General features: G+C 64.6%; 1 protein-coding gene across 2 annotated transcripts; it reads right to left on the bottom strand.

Annotated features, from left to right (window-relative positions):
- Window positions 1-6,113: 6,113 nt before the first annotated feature.
- Window positions 6,114-16,828, bottom strand: CCDC124 (coiled-coil domain containing 124). Of its 2 annotated transcripts, none has more exons than XM_054175274.1 (5): window positions 16,719-16,828; window positions 13,735-13,906; window positions 8,645-8,831; window positions 7,676-7,790; window positions 6,114-6,332 (listed from the first exon to the last, which is right to left on the bottom strand). In XM_054175274.1, the coding sequence occupies exons 2-5, from the start codon at window positions 13,891-13,893 to the stop codon at window positions 6,131-6,133; spliced, it is 663 nt and encodes a 220-aa protein (XP_054031249.1). In that variant the 5' UTR covers window positions 13,894-13,906; window positions 16,719-16,828; the 3' UTR covers window positions 6,114-6,130. The 2 variants fall into 2 exon arrangements, with proteins under 2 accessions (XP_054031249.1, XP_054031248.1); XM_054175273.1 differs by lacking the exon at window positions 16,719-16,828 and adding an exon at window positions 15,203-15,395.
- Window positions 16,829-18,152: the final 1,324 nt, after the last annotated feature.

Here is an 18,152-nt window from a genome sequence, read left to right as displayed (position 1 = left end):
GATGGTGCTGGAGCCGCTGGGGCTGGTGAAGATGGAGCTGCTGGGGCTGTCAGGATGGTGCTGGAGCCGCTGGGGCTGTCAGGAGGGTGCTGTGGCTGCCGTGGCGGTGCAGGGGGAGCCGCTGGGGCTGCCGCGCCGGTGGCGGCGGCGGAGCGGCCGTGGCTCCGCGGCGCTCTGCGGCGGTGCTGCTATTCCGCTGCCAGGCGCAGCCGCCGCACGCCGCTCCCCGGTGCCTCCGCGGCCACCGCAGTTTATTGTCTGCAGCTATATTTAGCCTCCTGCCGGTGCCCCCCGCGTTTATTTGCCACGGTGACAGGAGCGTGGGTGAGCACCCGCCCCACCCCCAGCACCACCTGCCTGGCACCCAGCACCATCCCACCCGCCCGCGGCTGGAGCCACGGTGGCTCTGACCCTCCTATGGTGCCCCTGACCCACCTATGGTGCCCCTCTCCACCCCCCTCGCCCCCCAGTAGCACCAAAACCAGCCCCGAGGCCTGGCGTGGGTGTGGGAGCGCCCAGGGTGGCACAAAGGGCACGGGCCCCCACCCCACGGCGTCGTGCCCGGTGGGGGTGTGGCGCCCAGGGATGTGGCTGGCGCCAGGGGGTGACTGGTGTCAGGGTGCTGTGGGTCCGGGGGTGCTGGGTGTTCTGTGGGTGCTATGGGGCCGTGGGTGCTGGGTGTTCTGTGGGTGCTATGGGTTCTGTGGGTCCGTGGGTCTGTGGGTGCTGTGGCTGCTGTGGGTGCTGTGGGTCCGTGGGTGCTGTGGGTCCTTGGGTGCTTTGGGTGCTTTGTGCGTGTGCAGGGTGCTGCAGTGTGCAGGATGGGGGGGGGACACACACACGGCACGCTGCAGACTTGGGGAGGGGGGGGGGAAAGGGGGGGATGTGTGTGTGACATGCGTGGGGAGGGGGGACACGACCGAGCACGGAGGTACCCGGAGGGTTCCGTGGTGCAGAGGCGGGGAGCGAATGGAGGCGGGGGTGGGGGAGACGCCGCTGCGTGGTGCAGGGGGATGGGCACGGTGCGGGGGGGGGCACGGTGCGGGGGGGGCACGGTGCGGGGGGGGCATGGTGCAGGCTGTGTTCTGCAGGAGGGGCTGCACTGAGCATGGGGGAGGGGCGGGGGGGGGATGCCCGCTGCAGGGGGTGGGGACGCTCGGTTGCGGGGGTGGGAAATGCCAGGTTCAAGGACGGGGGAGGGACGGGGGGGCGAGGGATGCCCAATCCGGGGGGGGGGGGGAGGGGGGGCGGGGAAATGCTCGGCTCGGGAGGGCAGTGATCAGTTCGGGGTGGGGGGGATGCCAGAATGGCGTTCGGGGAGGGGGATACCCGGTCCGGGAGGGGGATGCCCAGTTTGGGGAGGGGGATGCCCGGATCGGGGGGGCCGGGGAATGACGGATTTGGGTCTTCAGCGCCGAAACCGGGGTGGAGGATGCGCAGTTCGGGGAGGGGGATGCCCAGCTCGGGGTGGGGGTGCCCGGTTCGGAGCAGGATGCCCACTTCGGGGTGGGGGGGGAGGAACGCCCGATTTGGGGATGCCCACCTCGGGGGACATGTTCAATTTGGGGGGGGGGGAGGAAGGGGGAGTGCCCGGTTCGGGAAGGCAATGCCCAAATCGGGGTGGGGGATGCCAAATTTGGGGGTGGGGATGCCCATTTCGGGGTGTGTGTGGATGCCCATTTGGGTGTGAGGGGGATGCCCGTTTCGGTGGGGGGGGGATGCCCGTTTCGGTTTGGGGGGGTGGGCGATGCCCGTTTCGGTGGGGGGATGCCCATTTCAGTGGGGGGGATGCCAGTTTCGGTGGGAGGGGGAATGCCCGTTTTGGGGTGGGGGGAGGGGATGCCCATTTCGATGGGGGTTGGGGGATGCCCGTTTCGGTGGGGGGTGGGGGAGGGGGATGCCCGTTTCGGTGTGGGGGATGCCCGTTTCGGTGGCGGGGGGGGGGATGCCCGGTGCCATCCCTACGCGGCTGCGCGGTGGCTGCCGAGGTTCCCAGAGCTCTGCGATTCCTCCCCCCCCCGCCCCTAACCTCCCCCTCCCCACATCCCCTCCCCCCCCGCCGCCGTGGGTTCCCCGCCCTGCAGCGGAGCAGCTTCGTTACCATGGCAACGCCGAGCCGACCCCCCCCCAATCATGGAGGGGTAGGGGGAGGAGGGGATGGAGAGGGAGGGGAAATCCCCGGGGGGGACACACAGGGAATCCCTCCCCTCTCTACCTATCCCAGCCCCCACCCCGGGGGGTGGGGACCCCCCATCCCTGGTGGGTATGGACCCCTCCCCTCCCCGGTGGCTGCTGAAGTGGGGGGGGGGGGACGCAAACACAGCGGGGACCCCCTCCCCCCCGTTCTGCGGTTTGGGGGGGGCAAGAGGGGGTGGGAGGTGTGTGGGGTTCCCCCATTAACCCTTTCTGCCCTCCCGGGATTCCACCCCCCCATACCTCACCTTGGAGACGCTGGGGGGGGGGGGTCCCTGCTCTATCCCGGGGTGGGGGGCTCCCCATTAACCTCTCACTTAATAAGGGGGGGGGGGAATCCCCTCTCTCCCCACTGGGGGATTCTCCCCTTTAACCTTGCCGACTGGCGACCCCCCCCCAACCTCGCCCACCCTGAGGGGTTCCCTCAGTTGCCACCCCCCTCCCCAGCCACAGGGGATCCCTTCCTTGAATTGGGGGGGGGGGAATCCCCCCATGATCCCCTTCCACCTCATCTCCCCCCCCCCAAACTCTGAGGGGGGTCCCCTGTATTTTAGGAGGGGGGAAGCCCTTCCTCTGGGTGGGGCTGATATGGGGGGGGGAGGGGTCAGGGGAACTAAGAGACAAAGAGGGAGGGGGGGGGGGGGCTCTGCATGCCGCAGCCCCCCCGGCTTGGGGGGAGAGGGCTAGGGGGGAGGGGGGGGCACACCACGGCAATGCCGCAGTGAGGAGGAGGAGGGGAAGGGGAAAGGGGGGGATGGGGAGGAGGGGAAGGGGGAGGGGAGGAGGAGAAAGGGAAGGTGGGGAGGGAAGAGGAGGGGAGAGGGGGGGAGGAGGAAGAGGGGGAGGGGGAGGAGGAGGGAAAGGGGGGGAGGGGGCTCCACTGCACAAAGCCAGAGCTGAGGAGGAGCTGAAGGCTCTTGCAGCATGGGGGGTAGGGAGGAGAAGGTGGGGGTGGGGGGGAAGGGTATGCCCAGGATCCCAGGGATGGAGGCTGAGTTTGGGGGGGGGCCGCTGGGGGCACGCTGGGGGAGGGGCAGGGGGGGCTCAGTTTGGGAACAGGGAGGTTGCAGGCTGCAGGCAGGAGAGGCAGCAGCTGCCTGCAGCTTCCTTCAGTGCTGCAGCTGAGACACAGCCTGCTGGGGGTGGGGGGGGCACATACTCAAAGGGGAAGGGACCCCCCCTGCACCCCCCACACCTAAAAGATTAGAGACCCCCCCCCAGAAATCCCTCCACATCCAGCCAGGAACCAGGCAAGAGCTGCAGCCCCTCTTTGAGGGAACACCCCCAGCCTCCCCCCTCCGTCAAATGAAGCCAAGAGACCCCCCCCCCAGAGCAAACCAGAAGCCTTCCCCCCCCCCCCCAGCACCCCCTCCTCGAATAAATCCTCAGGACTCTGAGCTTTACTTCTCCTTTTTTACTTGGGTTCAAACACAACAAACTGCACAGCAAGGGACACACTGGGGACATTCCTCCCTGTCCTGGGGGGGTCACCCCCACACTGCCCCCAGCTCCCTTCAGCCTGCTTCTGGCTTGGGTTTTTTGTTGGGGGTGTGGGGGTTGGGTGGGAGGTGAGGAGCCCCTTCCCCCCCCCCCCCCCCCCCCCAAATGGTCTTCTCAAAGCCCTTCCCCAGCAAAGTGCAAACTCCTCGGCAGGCCCCAAGGCTCCTTCCCCCCCTCCGGCCACCACCCCCCTCCCGGGGGCAGAGGCCAGGGGCTGGCACCTTGCCGGGCTCGGGAGGGACCTTTCTGGTGGAGGAGCAGCAGAAGAAAGCCCAGGGAGGTGCCAAGCTGGCCACCAGGCTTGGCTTGGCTTGGCAGCCCCGGGGGCTCCCCACACCGGCAAGCACTGATGGCTCTGGGGCTGCTGCCTGCCCCGGGGTGGGGACCTGAGGGAGGAATTCCACTCCTGCAGCAGAGGGAGAGCAGGAGGACTCCAGGAGGGGACTCCAGGAGGGGAGCAGGAGGACTCCAGGAGGGGACTCCAGGAGGGGAGCAGGAGGACTCCAGGAGGGGAGCAGAAGGACTCCAGGAGGGGACTCCAGGAGGGGAGCAGGAGGACTCCAGGAGGGGAGCAGGAGGACTCCAGGAGGGGACTCCAGGAGGGGAGCAGGAGGACTCCAGGAGGGGAGCAGGAGGACTCCAGGAGGACACTCCAGGAGGAGGGCAGAACTCCAGAAGGGGAGCAGGAGAACTTCAGGAAGAGACTCCAGGAGGACTCCAGGAGGGGAGCAGGAGGACTCCAGGAGGGGAGCAGGAGGACTCCAGGACTCCCCCCAAAGGAGAGCAGGAGAACTCCAGGAGGACACTCAAGAAGGAGGACTCCAAAAGGAGAGCAGAAATCCAGGAGGGGAGCAGGAGGACTCCAGGAGAGGAAGAGAACTCCAGAAGGACACTCCAGGAGGAGAGCAGAACTCCAGGAGGAGAGCAGAACTCCAGGAGGAGAGCAGAACTCCAGGAGGAGAGCAGAACTCCAGGAGGAGAGCAGGAGATGTGTGGAAGGGGAGAGGGAGGAGAAGAAACCCTGGAGCCTGCTGAAGGTGAGGGGCAGGACCCTGCTGGGGCTAACCCAGCCCTTGGCCCTCCCAGGGGGTCTCAGAGCTGGGGCCAAGGGGGAGCCCAGGGGCAGAAGGGGGGCAGGGGCGGTGGCACAACCCAGCTGGTGGCCTCCAGTCCAGCCAACAGCCTCCCAGCTCCTTGCCCAGCAGGCAGCCTCTGGCCTGATCCTGAGGGGAAGCAGCCATGGGAGGAGCAGCAGCAGCAGCTTCCCTCCTTGGGGTCGCTGTTGGGTACTTGTGGGGGGTTAGGATTAGACCTGCCCCCTGCCCCCCCAGCCTTAAAACTCCACCAGCAGCGGTGGGGCTGGGACCTCCCCCTCCTGGAGCCCTCCTGTGCCAGCAGCTGTGGGCAAGGCCACCAGGAAAGTCACAGAGAGGAGCCTGGCACCAGTGCCCTGCCTGGGCAAGGCAGAACCAAGGCCCTGCTCCTCCTCTTCCCCCACCTTGGGGGTGGAAAGTTCTTTCCTCTCCCTGCCCCCCACACCGTGGAGCTTCCTTCTCCCATCCTGCTTCCTCCTCCTCCTTGCTCCAGAGGGAGGTGACCAACACCAGTCCCAGGCTGGAGCCTCCCAACACTGCCAGGAGCTCTCAAGTGCCTCCCTGCAGGGCAATCCAGGGCCTGGAGCAGCAACCACAGCAGAGGGAGAGGGCTGGAGGTGCTTTGGCTCAGGTGGTCCAAGGCTGTGAGGTGGCTGATTGGAGGTGGAGGTCCCCACAGGCTGCCCCTCAGGGGGGGCTGGAAGTCACTTAGCAGCTGGACACCAAAGGGACTTGGGGAAGCATCAAGGTGGTGGCAGCCTGGGCCAGGCTGCTGTGCTGGAGGGGATGAGGACAGCAGAGAGCCAAACCCCCCCAGGGGGTGTGGGGAAGGGAAGCAGAAGGGGAGGAGGTTCCTGGGGGCTCCTGCTGGCAGCTCCAGCTCCTGAAGGGGGGAGGAGGTCCCTGGGTGTCTCCTGCTGGCAGCTCCAGCTCCTGAAGGGGGGAGGAGGCTCCTGGGGGGCTCCTGCTGGCAGCTCCAGCTCCTGAAGGGGGGAGGAGGCTCCTGGGGGGCTCCTGCTGGCAGCTCCAGCTCCTGAAGGGGGGAGGAGGCTCCGGGGGGCTCCTGCTGGCAGCTGCAGCTCCTGAAGGGGGGATGAGGCTCCGGGGGGCTCCTGCTGGCAGCTGCAGCTCCTGAAGGGGGGAGGAGGCTCCGGGGGGCTCCTGCTGGCAGCTCCAGCTCCTGAAGGGGGGAGGAGGCTCCTGGGGGCTCCTGCTGGCAGCTCCAGCTCCTGAAGTGGGGAGGAGGCTCCGGGGGGCTCCTGCTGGCAGCTGCAGCGCAGTGTCCGTGCCGGGGGCGGTGCTGGGGGCGGTGCTGGTGCCGGGGCCGGGCCGGGGCCGCCGCTCTACTTGTGGCTGTTGTAGGCTTTGTGCCGCTGGTTCATGGGGTTCTCCGGGGACCTCATCCACTCCTTCTTGAGGAGCTGCTTGAGCTGGGAGAGTCTCATGTTGGGGTTCTCCTGCTTGAGGCGGGGCAGGTGCAGCTCCTCGAAGGCGCCGAAGGCAGCTCGCAGCCGGCGCTCCGGGTGCCGGTCGGCGTCGGCGACGCTGCCGGGGCAGACAGACAGACAGACAGACGGACCCCCGGTGAGCCCCCAGCCCTCGCACAGACCCCCCCCAGGGTGAGCCCCCAGCCCTCGCACAGACACACAGACCCCCCCCAGGGTGAGCCCCCAGCCCTCACACAGACCCCCCCCCAGGGTGAGCCCCCAGCCCTCACACAGACCCCCCCAGAGTGAGCCCCCAGCCCTCACACAGACACACAGACCCCCCCCCAGGGTGAGCCCACACAGACCCCCCCCCCCAGGGTGAGCCCCCAGCCCTCACACAGACACACAGACCCCCCCCAGGGTGAGCCCCCAGCCCTCACACAGACCCCCCCCAGGGTGAGCCCCCAGCCCTCACACAGACACACAGACCCCCCCAGAGTGAGCCCCCAGCCCTCACACAGACAGACACCCCCCTCAAGGAGCCCCCAGCCCTCGCACAGACCCCCCCCCAGGGTGAGCCCCCAGCCCTCACACAGACCCCCCCCAGGGTGAGCCCCCAGCCCTCACACAGACCCCCCCCCAGGGTGAGCCCCCAGCCCTCACACAGACCCTCAGACACCCGCCTTGGACAGACACCCACCCCCCTCAGACAGACACCCACCCCCCTCAGACCCCCACCCAGCTCGGACACCCCCCTCAGACAGACACCCACCCCCTCAGACAGAACCCCCCTCCCCCATGACCCCCAGCCCTCAGCCATTGATAGACATTGATCAGATCCCCTCTCAGCCTCCTCCTCTCCACACTGACCACCCCCAGGGCTCTCAGCCTCTCCTCCACCCCTGCAGCCCTCCCTTGGACTCTCTCCAGCAGATCCTTGCCCCCCTTGAACTGGGGAGCCCAGACCTGGCTGCAGGATTCCAGGGGGGGAAGCTCACTGGGGCAGGGGGAGCACAACCAGGTGCCCAGGGAGGAGCTCAGCTGATAAAGCAGAACCTCCACCCCCCACCCCCCCCCAAACTGTGCTGCTTCCTCACATCCTCCTGAAACACCCTCCAGAGAAGATGGAAACAGGAGGAGGAGCTGAAGGATGCTGGAGCCCTGGAGCAGGCTGCCCAGGGAGGTGGTGGAGTCTCCATCTCTGGAGCCTTCCAAGCTCACCTGGATGTGTTCCTGTGTGAGCTGCTCCAGGTGCCCCTGCCCTGGCAGGAGGGTTGGACTGGATGCTCTCCAGAGCTCCCTTCCCACCCCTCCACCCTGTGCTGCTGTGAGCATGAGGGCAGGGGATGTGTCCTGCTCTCCCTCTCAGGAGCCAGTGGTGGGGATGGGAATGTCCCCAGGTCTCTCCTGAGGACAGTGACAGCTTCCAAAGGAGAACACCACAGTGCTGCAGCCACCTACCTGAGGACAGCAATGGCATCTTCAATTGTCCTGGCCTCCACTGATCCTTCCTCCAAACTCCTCCTGTTGATGTTCTCTTCCAAGGGCACCTCCAAGTGAGTCTTCTCCTTCTCCACTGTGCAAGCAGAGGGCAAAGGCAGAGCCATCAGCATCGAGTCCAGCCTCAGGAGAGGAGCTCCCCAAAGCTCCCTGCTGAGCAACCTCAGTGCCAGTCCTGGGAGAGAAGAGAAGCTGCCCCTGGCAGCCCTGCTCCTCCAGCTCATGGTGACAGCTCTGGAGCCTTCTATGCCAGGAAGGCTCTGGAGGTGCTGGAAGGTGCCCAGAGAAGGGCCAGGAGGATGAGCAGAGGGCTGGAGCTGCTCTGCTGTGAGGACAGACTGAGGGAGCTGGGGCTGTGCAGGCTGGAGAGGAGAAGGCTCTGAGGAGACCTCATTGTGGCCTTGCAGGGGGGTCCAAGAAAGCTGGGGAGGGACTTGTGAGTGTGTCAGGGGGGGATGGAGCAGAACTAGAAGTGGGGAGATTCAGATTGGATGTGAGGAAGAAGTTGTTCCCCAGGAGGGTGGTGAGAGCCTGGCACAGGCTGCCCAGGGAGGTGGTGGAAGCCTCAGCCCTGGAGGTGTTTGCAGCCAGGCTGGAGGTGGCTGTGAGCAGCCTGCTGTGGTGTGAGGTGTCCCTGCCCATGGCAGGGGGGTTGGGACTGGCTGAGCCTTGAGGTCCCTTTCAGCCCTGACAATTCTGTGATTCTTTGTCCCCTCTTTGGGTGTCAGCCACAGACAGGGCAGGGCAGAGCAGGGCAGGGCAGGGCAGGGCAGGGCAGGGCAGGGCAGGGCAGGGCAGGGCAGGGCAGCCTGCAGTCAGCTCCTGCTTCCAAACAGCAGCAGGAGAGGAAGGAGCAGCCCCAGCCCAACTCCTTCCCTCTCCACCCCTTACCCCCACGGCCTTCAGAGCCTTTCTGTGCTACCCCCAGACCTGTCTCTGTGCTCTCCTTCTGCTGCTGCTCCTTCTTGATGCTCTCCTCGATCTGGGCCCTGGTGACTTTGCCTGGGGTGCCCTGCTTGGGTGACTTCCCCTTCAGCTTGGAGTCCTCCTCCTCCAGCAGGCGCTGCAGCTCCTTCTTGCGCTCCAGCTGCTCCAGCCTCCGCTTCTCCCTCTCCTCCTGGAAGGCAGAAAGCACCAAGTCACCTCCACCTCGAGCCCTTCACCAGCTGGAGGGAGAGCACACCACCCAAGCTGGGATGGGAGCAGTGGAGATAACACAGCCCTGAGCTCACCTCAGCACACAGGGAGAGGCTGGCTGCTGACCTGCAGGGGCTGTGCAGCCTGGGGAAGGCTCCAGGGAGACCTCGGAGCTGCACTGCAGTATCTGCAGGGAGCTGCAGGCAGGCTGGGGAGGGACTGCTCAGGAGGGGCTGTGGGGATAGGCTGAGGGGCAATGGTTTGGAACTGGAGCAGGGCAGGGTGAGGCTGGACAGCAGGAGGAAGCTCTGCACAGGGAGGGTTGGGAGACACTGGCACAGGCTGCCCAGGGAGGTGGTTGAGGCTCCATCCCTGGAGCCCTTCAGGCTCAGCCTGGCTGTGTCCCTGTGCAGCCTGCTCTGGCTGGAGCTGTCCCTGCTGCCTGCAGGGGCTTGGCCAAGCTGCCCTTGGAGGCTCCCTGCCAACCTGCTGCACTCTGTGAATACATAAGAAGTCACAGCCACCCTCTCCCTCTCTCCTCTCCTCCTCTCCTCTCTGAACCTCTCCTCTCCTTCCCCTCCCACCCTCCTTCCTCCAGGAGTGACCATCCCCCCTCCTCCTCCTCCTCCTCCTCCTGTGGGCCAGGGAGCAGAGTTGTTTACTCAACCTTTACCAGAGGGAGGAGGCCCTGAGGGGAAAGCAGCAGGGCAGGGAGCTGCCAGGGCCTGCAAGCAGGGAGTTTGCCCTTTGAAATCCACCCCCCCGGGGGCCACTGCCTGAGGCTTTTGTGTCTCCAGGAGCTGCCACTAATGACCAAGGATTTGAGAGCTGCCACTTGGAATCAAGCCTTCAGCCCTTTCATGGCTTCCTTCCATCCTCCTCCCCACCCCCCCCCCCCCAAGCCTTGGCCCCAGCTGCTGCCAGTGGGAGGGAGGTGAAGTTTTCCTTCTCTTCCTCCCCTCCACCTGGCCTTGGTCCTAGCCAGAGGAGCAGCCTGGGGCTGTGTGCTTTGATTCAAGGCTTTGGGAGCTTTGCTCTTGTGTTTTGAGGAGGTTTTGGGTCCTCCTCCTCCCCCCTCCCCCCACCCTGCCTCTCCCTTGCACCTCTCAAGCTGTGGAACAGTTCAGGTTCCCCTGGTGCTCAACAGCCTCCTGAACCTCACCTGGCTGCTTGGCTCTCAAGTGGCTCCTACCCCAACCTGCCCAATCCTGCCCCTGCCTCCTGCCACAGCCTCTGCTGCTGCTGCTGCTGCTCACACACAAATCCCAGCAGGGTCTGGGTGGGAAGGCAGCTCTGGAGCTCACCCAACCCCCCCCTGCCCCAGCAGGGCTCCCACAGCAGCCTGCCCAGGGGCACAGTGCCCAGGTGGGGGTTTGGAAGCTCTCCACAACCTCTCTGGGCAGCCTGCTCCAGGCCTCCAGCAGCCTCACACCAAACAACTTTCTCCTCCTGCTCAGCTCCAACCTCCTGGCTGCCACTTTGAGCCCCTTGGCCTCTGTCCTAGCAAGAGAAGCAGCAGAGCAGGATCCTGGTACTGTGCCAGGGCAAAGAAACCTGCAGAGCAGAGCCTGCACCCCATGGCCCAGAGCCTGCACCCCATGGCCCACAGCCTGCACCCCATGGCCCACAGCCTGCACCCCATGGCCCACAGCCTTCCCTCTAGGGGCTCAGAGACCTCTTCCCATGGCACAGAGCCTTCCTCCTGGGGCACAGAGACTTCTTCCAGGGGCTCAATGACTTCCTCCTGGGGTTCAGAGACCATTTGCAGGGGTTCAGAGACTTCCTCCTAGGGCTCAGAGACCATTTCCAGGGGCTCAGAGCCTTCCTCATGGGGCACAGACTTCTTCCAGGGGCTCAGAGCCTTCTTCCAGGGGCACAGAGACCTCTTCCCATGGCACAGAGCCTTCCTCCTGGGGCACAGAGACTTCTTCCAGGGGCTCAGTGACTTCCTCCTGGGGCTCAGAGACCATTTCCAGGGGCTCAGAGCTTTCCTCATGGGGCTCACAGACTTCTTCCAGGGGCTCAGAGCCTTCCTCCCACTGGGAGCTGTGGGACACCTCCAGGTCCTCCCTCCCCAGCTGCTGGGGTCAGCTCCTGCCTGCTCTCTGGCATTTGCAGCTGAGTTGCTATTTGTGGGGAGCCAGGGAGCTGGCACCAGCAGAGCTTGGTCACAAGGCCTGCACCAAGCTCCACACTCAGGTTTCCCCTGCAGCTGCTCACATCCAGGTCTGCTCAGCACCTCTGTGAGCAGCAAAGGGCTGAGAGCCCCTGGGGCTGTTGAGCCTGGAGCAGAGCAGCCCCAGAGGGGAGCTGAAGGAGCTGTGGGGGGCAAGAGGCTGGGGCCAGACTCTGCTCAGTGGTGCTGAGCTGCAGCCAGAGCAGGGAGAGCAGCAGCACAGGGAGGGGATTCTGCCCCTCTGCCCTGCCCTGCTCAGACCCCACCTGCAGCACTGCCTCCAGCTCTGGGGCCCCCAGCACAGGGAGGACCTGGAGCTGCTGGAGAGGCTCCAGAGGAGGCCACAGAGAGGATCAGAGGCTGCAGAACCTCCCCTGTGGGGACAGGCTGGGAGAGCTGGGGCTGTGCAGACTGGGGAAGAGAAGGCTCCAGGGAGACCTCAGAGCAGCTTTCCAGTACCTGAAGGGCTCCAGGAGAGCTGGGGAGGGACTGGTGACAAGGGCTGGGAGGACCTGAGAAGTGAGATGGGAAGGGCTGGGAAGGGGTGGGGAGAGCTGAAAAGGGCTGAGAAGAGTTGGGAAAGGCTGGGAAGAGCTGGGAAGGGCTGGGAGGAACCAAGAAGGGCTGGGAGGAACAGGGAAGGACTGAGAAGAAGTGAGATGAGAAGGGCTGGAAAGAGCTGGAAAGGGCAGGAAAGAGCTGGGAAGGGCTGGGAAGGGGTGGGAAGAACCAAGAAGGGCTGGGAAGGGCTGGGAGGAACAGGGAAGGACTGGGAAGAAGTGAGATGAGAAGGGCTGGAAAGGGCTGGGAAGGGTGAAGTTCAGACCCAAAGATCACAGCAGAGGAGGTGCTTGAGGTGCTGAGTGGGAACCACCTCAGTGGTGCCTCCAGAGAGCAGCCTGAGGCTGTGGAGTTGGGGCCCTGGCTTTGCAGTGTGAGGCTCCCACAGCTCAGGGCTTGGCTCCCCTCTCTCTCTCTCTCTCTCTCCAAGCCTCTCCCCTGCCCCATGCCTGTTTTGGAAGCTCACTCAAGTAGGTCACTGGTGGCCAAGCCTTAAGCAGAGCAATAATGAGTCCTTGTTGCAGGGAACAATTAGGCAGCATTAAGGGGACTGGGAAGGGGCAGAGCTCCCAGAGCTCCAGCTGCCACCCAGCAGGCCCCATCTGAGGCCTGAGCTCGGGCAGGTGATGCCAGCACCCAGCTCTGGAGGGCATGGGGGACACCTTGGCATCCTGCCCACCCTGCCAGCAAGCCCCTGCTGCAACCCCCTGCTGCAACCCCCACTGACAGCACCAAGGCAGAGGAACCCCCTCAGAACCACCCCAGCTCCACCCCAGCACCACCTCAGCACCACCCCAGCTCCACCTCAGCACCACCCCAGATCCACCTCAGCTCCACCTCAGCTCCCCCTCCACCACCTCAGCACCACCTCAGCTGCACCCCAGCTCCCCCTCAGCTGAGTTCTCACCTAGGCAGGAAGAGGTTAACCAAATAACCCAGAAAGAGCCCCAAAGAGGGCTCCATTTATTGCACACCCAGGGAGGCAGAAGTTGGCAAGAAGGAAGGAGGGAGGCAGAGGAGGGAGAGGCAGGAGGGAGGCAGAGGAGGGAGAGGCAGGAGGGAGGGAGAGGAGGGAGAGGCAGGAGGGAGGGAGAGGAGGGAGAAGCAGGAGGGAGGGAGAGGAGGGAAAGACAAAGCCCAAAGAACTGCTTGGCCAAGCCTCAAGCCCTGCAGCCAAGTTCCTGATCCCTGACCTGCCTCCAGCTCTGACTGATTCCAACATCCAGGCTTCCACTGCCTCCCTCAGGAAGCCTCTTGAGCTCCCTCAGCTTTCTGAGCTGCACCTCCCAGCTCCTCCTCCTTCCTCCCACCCTCAGCTTGCTTTTTACCTTTCCCACAGGAGCCACAACTTCAACTTCTCCTGCCCCCAAACCAAGGCAGAGGCCAAGGTCTGAAGACCAAGGGGAGGGGGGGAGGAGGAGAATCTGGATAGAATCAACCAGGTTGAAAAGACCTCAGAGACCATCAAGCCCAACCTAACCCCTAACACCTCCTGACAGCTAACCCATGGCTCCAAGTGCCACATCCAAGCCCTGTTTGAACACCTCCAGGGGCTGGGACTCCACCACCTCCCTGGGCAGCACATCCCAGTGGCAAATTACTCCTTCTGTGAGGAACTTTCTCCTCACCTCCAGCCTGAACCTCCCCTGGCACAGCTTGAGACTGTGTCCTCTTGTTCTGCTGCTGGTTGCCAGGGAGAAGAGCCCAAGCCCCACCTGGCTCCAACCTCCCTGCAGGGAGTTGCAGAGAGCAAGAAGGTCTCCCCTGAGCCTCCTCTTCTGCAGGCTGAGCAACCCCAGCTCCCTCAGCCTCTCCTCCCAGGGCTGTGCTCCAGACCCCTCCCCAGCTTTGTTGCCCTTCTCTGGACACCTTCCAGCAGCTCAACCTCTTTCCTGACCTGAGGAGCCCAGAGCTGGACACAGGACTCCAGGTGTGGCCTCAGCAGTGCTGAGCACAGGGCAGGATGAGCTCCCTGCTCCTGCTGCAGGCCAGGATGCCCTTGGCCTCCTTGCCCCCCTGCTGCCTCATGCCCAGCTGCTGCCCAGGTCCCTCTCTGCCTGGCTGCTCCCAGCTGCTCCGCAGGGGCTGCTGTGGATCTGAGGGGGGGTTGGTGAGGGGAGGGAGCAGCCAGGGAGGACCTTTCTACCTTCCTCTGCTCCTTCCTCATCACGTGTTTGTCTTCATCCTTCCAGTAGGCATCTTCCAGCTCCTGCTGCCGCTTGGCATCGGCTGCTGCCTTGGCCTCAGCTCTCCTCGCGCGGGCAGCAGCCGACTTGGTGTTCTCCCCCTGGAACTTCTTGGGCATCACTCAGGGTGCTCTGGGGAGACAAAAGCAAGAGGCTGAGCTCCCCTGGGGCCCACTCTTACCCCTCCAGGAAGCAGGAAGCGCTGGGACTGACAGCCTGGGGCCGGGGGTTCGGGCTCACGGCCAGCCCAGGAAGCAGAAACAGCCTGGAGCTAGGTCCTGAATCAGAGCTGGATCTGGATCAGAGCCTGGGCCTGGGTTTTGGGGTCACTGTCACCCCAGGAAGCAGAAACAGCCTGGAGCTAGGTCCTGAACCAGAGCTGGATCTGGATCAGAGCCTGGGCCTGGATGTTGGGGTCACTGTCACCCCAGGAAGCAGGAACAGCCTGGAGCTAGGTCCTGAACCAGAGCTGGATCTGGATCAGAGCCTGGGCCTGGATGTTGGGGTCACTGTCACCCCAGGAAGCAGGAACAGCCTGGAGCTAGGTCCTTGCCAGCTGGGATTCAGAGCCTGGCCCTGGATCTCAGGGTCACTGTCACCCCAAGAATCAGGAACAGCTGAGACTGAGAGCCTGGGCCTGGGTTTTGGGGTCAGTATCACCCCAGCAAGCAGAGGCAGCTGGAATTGAGAGCCTGGGCCTGGGTTTTGGGGTCACTGCCACCCCAGGAAGCAGGAACAGCCTGGAGCTAGGTCCTTGCCAGCTGGAATTCAGATCCTGGCCCTGGATCTCAGGCTCTCTGTCACCCCAGGAAGCAGGAACAGCTGGAACTTAAATCCTGGCCCTGGATCTCGGGGTCACTGTCACCCCAGGAAGCAGGAACAGCTGGAATTCAGATCCCTGCCCTGGATTTTGGGGTCAGTGGCACCCCAGCAAGCAGGAGCAGCTGGAATTACAGCCTGGCCCTGGATCTCAGGCTCTCTGCCACCCCAGGAAGCAGGAACAGCTGGAGTCAGATCCTTGCCCTGGGTTTTAGGGTCACTGACACTCTGGGTTTTGGGGTCACTGCCACTCCAGGAAGCAGGAAGTGCTGGGAGTTTGATCTTGGCCCTGGATCTCAGGGTCACTGTTACCCCAGCAAGCAGGAGCAGCTGGAAGTCAGACCCTGTCCCTGGATTTTGGGGTCAGTGGCACCCTAGGAAGCAGAAGCAACTGGGATTCAGATCCTGGTCCTGGATCTCAGGGCCACTGTCACCCCAGCAAGCAGGAACAGCTGGAATTGAGGGCCTGGGCCTGGTTTTTGGGGTCAGAGGCACCCCAGGAAGCAGGAGCAGCTCACAGCCCTTTCCTTCTTGCCTCACCCTGTTTAATGACCCTGGGCAGCACAGGCCCAGCACTCTCCCAGCTCACCCAGGAGGATCTTTGCTCACCCTGCCCCAGATCCTCAGCAGGGGACAGTCACTGCTGCCTAATTAATTTGTGCTGGAGCCACTAATTAAGCTGCTGGGCTGCTGCTCCTCAGTTGCATCACCCTGCAAGCCAAAAAAAGCCTCTTCTGGTGATGCTGGGTCCAAAGGGATGGAGGGGAGCAGGATGGATGCTGGCAGAGCAGGAAGCAAGGAGGGGGAGCAGGAAGGAAGGAAGGAAGGATGGAGGGGGAGCAAGGAGGAAGGAAGGAAGGAGGGGGAGCAGGAAGGAAGGAAGGAAGGAGGGGGAGCAGGAAGGAAGGAAGGAAGGAAGGGGAGCAGGAAGGAAGGAAGGAAGGAAGGAGGGGGAGCAAGGAGGAAGGAAGGAAGGAAGGAGGGGGAGCAAGGAGGAAGGAAGGGAAGAGGAAGGAGGAGCACAAAATGTTGCATCACAGCCTGCTTGCTGGTACAGAAATGCAGCCTTGTTGATAAGAGTGAAGGCCAGGATGGGAGCCAGGCAGAGGGACCTGGCCAGGCTGCAGAGGTGGCTGAGGGTCAGGAAGGCAAAGGGCAAGGTCCTGCAGCTAGGTTGGGGCAATCCTCACTCTCAGTCCAGGCTGTGGGGGATGAGGTTGAGAGCAGCCCTGCAGGGAAGGCCTTGGGGGTGCTGGTGGGGGAGCAGCTGGGCAGGAGCCAGCACTGGGCACTGGCAGCACAGGAGGCCAAGGGCAGCCTGGGCTGCAGCCAAAGCAGTGTGGCCAGAGCTGGAGGGAGGATCCTGCCCCTCTGCTCTGCTCTGGGGAGACCTCACCTGCAGGGCTGGGGCCAATCTGGGACCTCCAGCACAAGAAGGACCTGGAGCTGATGGGGAGGGTCCAGAGAAGGCCACAGAGATAAGCAGAGGGCTGCAGAACCTCTGCTGTGGGCACAGGCTGGGAGGGTTGGGGCTGTGCAGCCTGGAGAAGGCTCCAGGGAGACCTCAGAGCTGCATTTCAGTCCCTGCTGGGGGCTACAGGAAGGCTGCAGAGGGACTGTTCCCAAAGGCCTGCAGCGAGAGGAGGAGAGGCAGCGGTTTGAAACTGGAGCAGAGCAGACTCGGGTTGGGTGCTAGGAACAAGCTCTGCGCCGGGAGGGTGGTGGAAGCCTGGGGCAGGTTTGCCCAGGGGCGCGGCGGAGCTGTCACAGCGTCCCCAGCACGGCTCGCAGCCTGGCGCAGCGCTCCCCCGGCCCTCCCTCGCCAGGACACAGCCTTCCCCTCTCCCTCTGCCACGACAGAGCATCCCGCGACCCTCCCCTGTCGTGACCGAGTGCCGCGACCATGCCCTGCCACGACAGAGCATCCCGCGGGCTACCCTTCCCCTCTTGCCCGGCAAAGGAGCAGCTTCCCCTCCCCGGCCTCTCCCCGCCCCCGCCCGCCCCCAGCCCTTCCCCCCCCCCCGCTCCGTCCTCTTCCGCCCTTGCCCTCCCCTCCGGGTCCCCTCCTCGCCCCCGCCGAGGCCGCGCCCGCGGCCTGCCGCGCGCCGCCCGGCTCCGCTCCTACCCGGGCCCGGCCGCTGCGCCCGTCGCGCGCTTCCTGCGTCACGGCCGCGCGCGGCGGCGCCGGCGGAACGGGCGGGGGCGAGGCCGGGCCGGAGGCTCGCGTCCCGCCGGCGCCATCTTTGTTGAGGGCAACGCCCTGCGCTGCCCGCGCCGCGGCCGACAGGTCCCGGCGAGGAACAGCGGCGAACCGAAGGACAAAAGCGGAACGAGTGGCAGCGCCCGATTGATTGATTGATTGATTGGTTGATTGATTGGCGGCAGCGCAAAGACCGAGGGAGACCTCTGCAGCCCACGCTCTGCCTTCCCTCCCCTGCCCGGCACAAAGATGGCGGCGCCCATAACGTGGCGCGGCCGAGCCGTGATGGGCGTGGCTTAGCGCTGTCGTCAGCTGATGGGCGGGGCTTAGCCGGGCCGGGCCCTGTGTCGCTCTATGGGCAGGGCTTAGGAGGCGGGGACTGCCACCTGGTGGGCGGGGTTCAATGGGGCGTGGCTCATTGTCCCGGTGTGTTGTGTGTAATTTAACAGGGCGGAGCTGCCACGTGATGGGTGGGGCTTCAAAAGGAGTGGCTCATCACATGGGTGGGTGGGGCTTAAGAGGTCATGATCCATCCTCACATGGGGGCAGGGCTTAGCAGGGTGTGGTCCCTTGTCACACGAGGGGGTGGGGCTTAGCAAGGCGTGGCCTGATGCCCACCTGAGGGGCGTGGCTGAGCACTGTGGAGCTGTTGCACAATGGGTGGGGCTTAGATGGGCATGGCTCGTTTTCCCACGGAGTGGGCGGGGCTTAGCAGGGCGTGGCCAAGAGGCCAATGGCATCCTGGGGGCACCAAGGCCAAGGGAGAGTCTCCTGCCAGCAGGTCAGGAGAGGGTCTCCTGCCCCTCTGCTCTGCCCTGGTGAGGCCACAGCTGGAGGCCTGGGGCCAGGTCTGGGCTCCCCAGCTCAAGGAGGTCAGGGAGTGGCTGGAGAGGGCACAGCAAAGGGCTGCCAAGGTGCTGAGGGCAGTGGAACCTCTCTGGTGGGGACAGGCTGAGAGCATTGGGGCTTTAGGCTGGAGAAGAGCAGCCTGAGGGGGATCTGATCAGTGCTGAGCAACACTTCAAGGGTGGCTGTCAGCAGGGTGGCACCAGGCTCTGTTCAGTGGTGCCCAGTGCCAGGCCAAGGGGCAGTGGGCACAAACTTGCCCATCAGAAGCTGCATCTGAACATGAGGAGGAACTTCTGTGACTGAAGGGTGGTGGAGGCCTGGAGCAGGCTGCCCAGGGAGGTGCTGGAGTCTCTACCCCTGGAGGCATCCAAACCCTGCCTGGATGTGCCCTGCCCTGGCAGGAGGATGCTCTCCAGAGCTCCCTTCCCACCCCTCCATTCTGTGTGGTGCTGTGAGGCTCAGCAGGGCACTGCCCACTGGCACCATGGTGGGCAGGGGTCACCTTCACCC

This window comes from Dryobates pubescens, chromosome 31 (assembly GCF_014839835.1).
Source record: "Dryobates pubescens isolate bDryPub1 chromosome 31, bDryPub1.pri, whole genome shotgun sequence".
Lineage (NCBI taxonomy): Eukaryota > Metazoa > Chordata > Aves > Piciformes > Picidae > Dryobates > Dryobates pubescens.
The sequence above is the reverse complement of the archived record's forward strand: the minus strand, read 5'-3'. Positions and strand labels throughout refer to the sequence as shown.

Excerpts from the sequence above, each read along its gene's own strand:
- CCDC124 (XM_054175274.1), bottom strand. The coding sequence starts at position 13,893 with ATGCCCAAGAAGTTCCAGGGGGAGAACACCAAGTCGGCTGCTGCCCGC. Across the intron at positions 8,832-13,734 it reads TGAGGAAGGAGCAGAGGAAG|GAGGAGAGGGAGAAGCGGAG; the intron begins GTAGAAAGGTCC and ends TCTGCCTTCCAG. Across the intron at positions 6,333-7,675 it reads GATGCCATTGCTGTCCTCAG|CGTCGCCGACGCCGACCGGC; the intron begins GTAGGTGGCTGC and ends CTGCCCCGGCAG.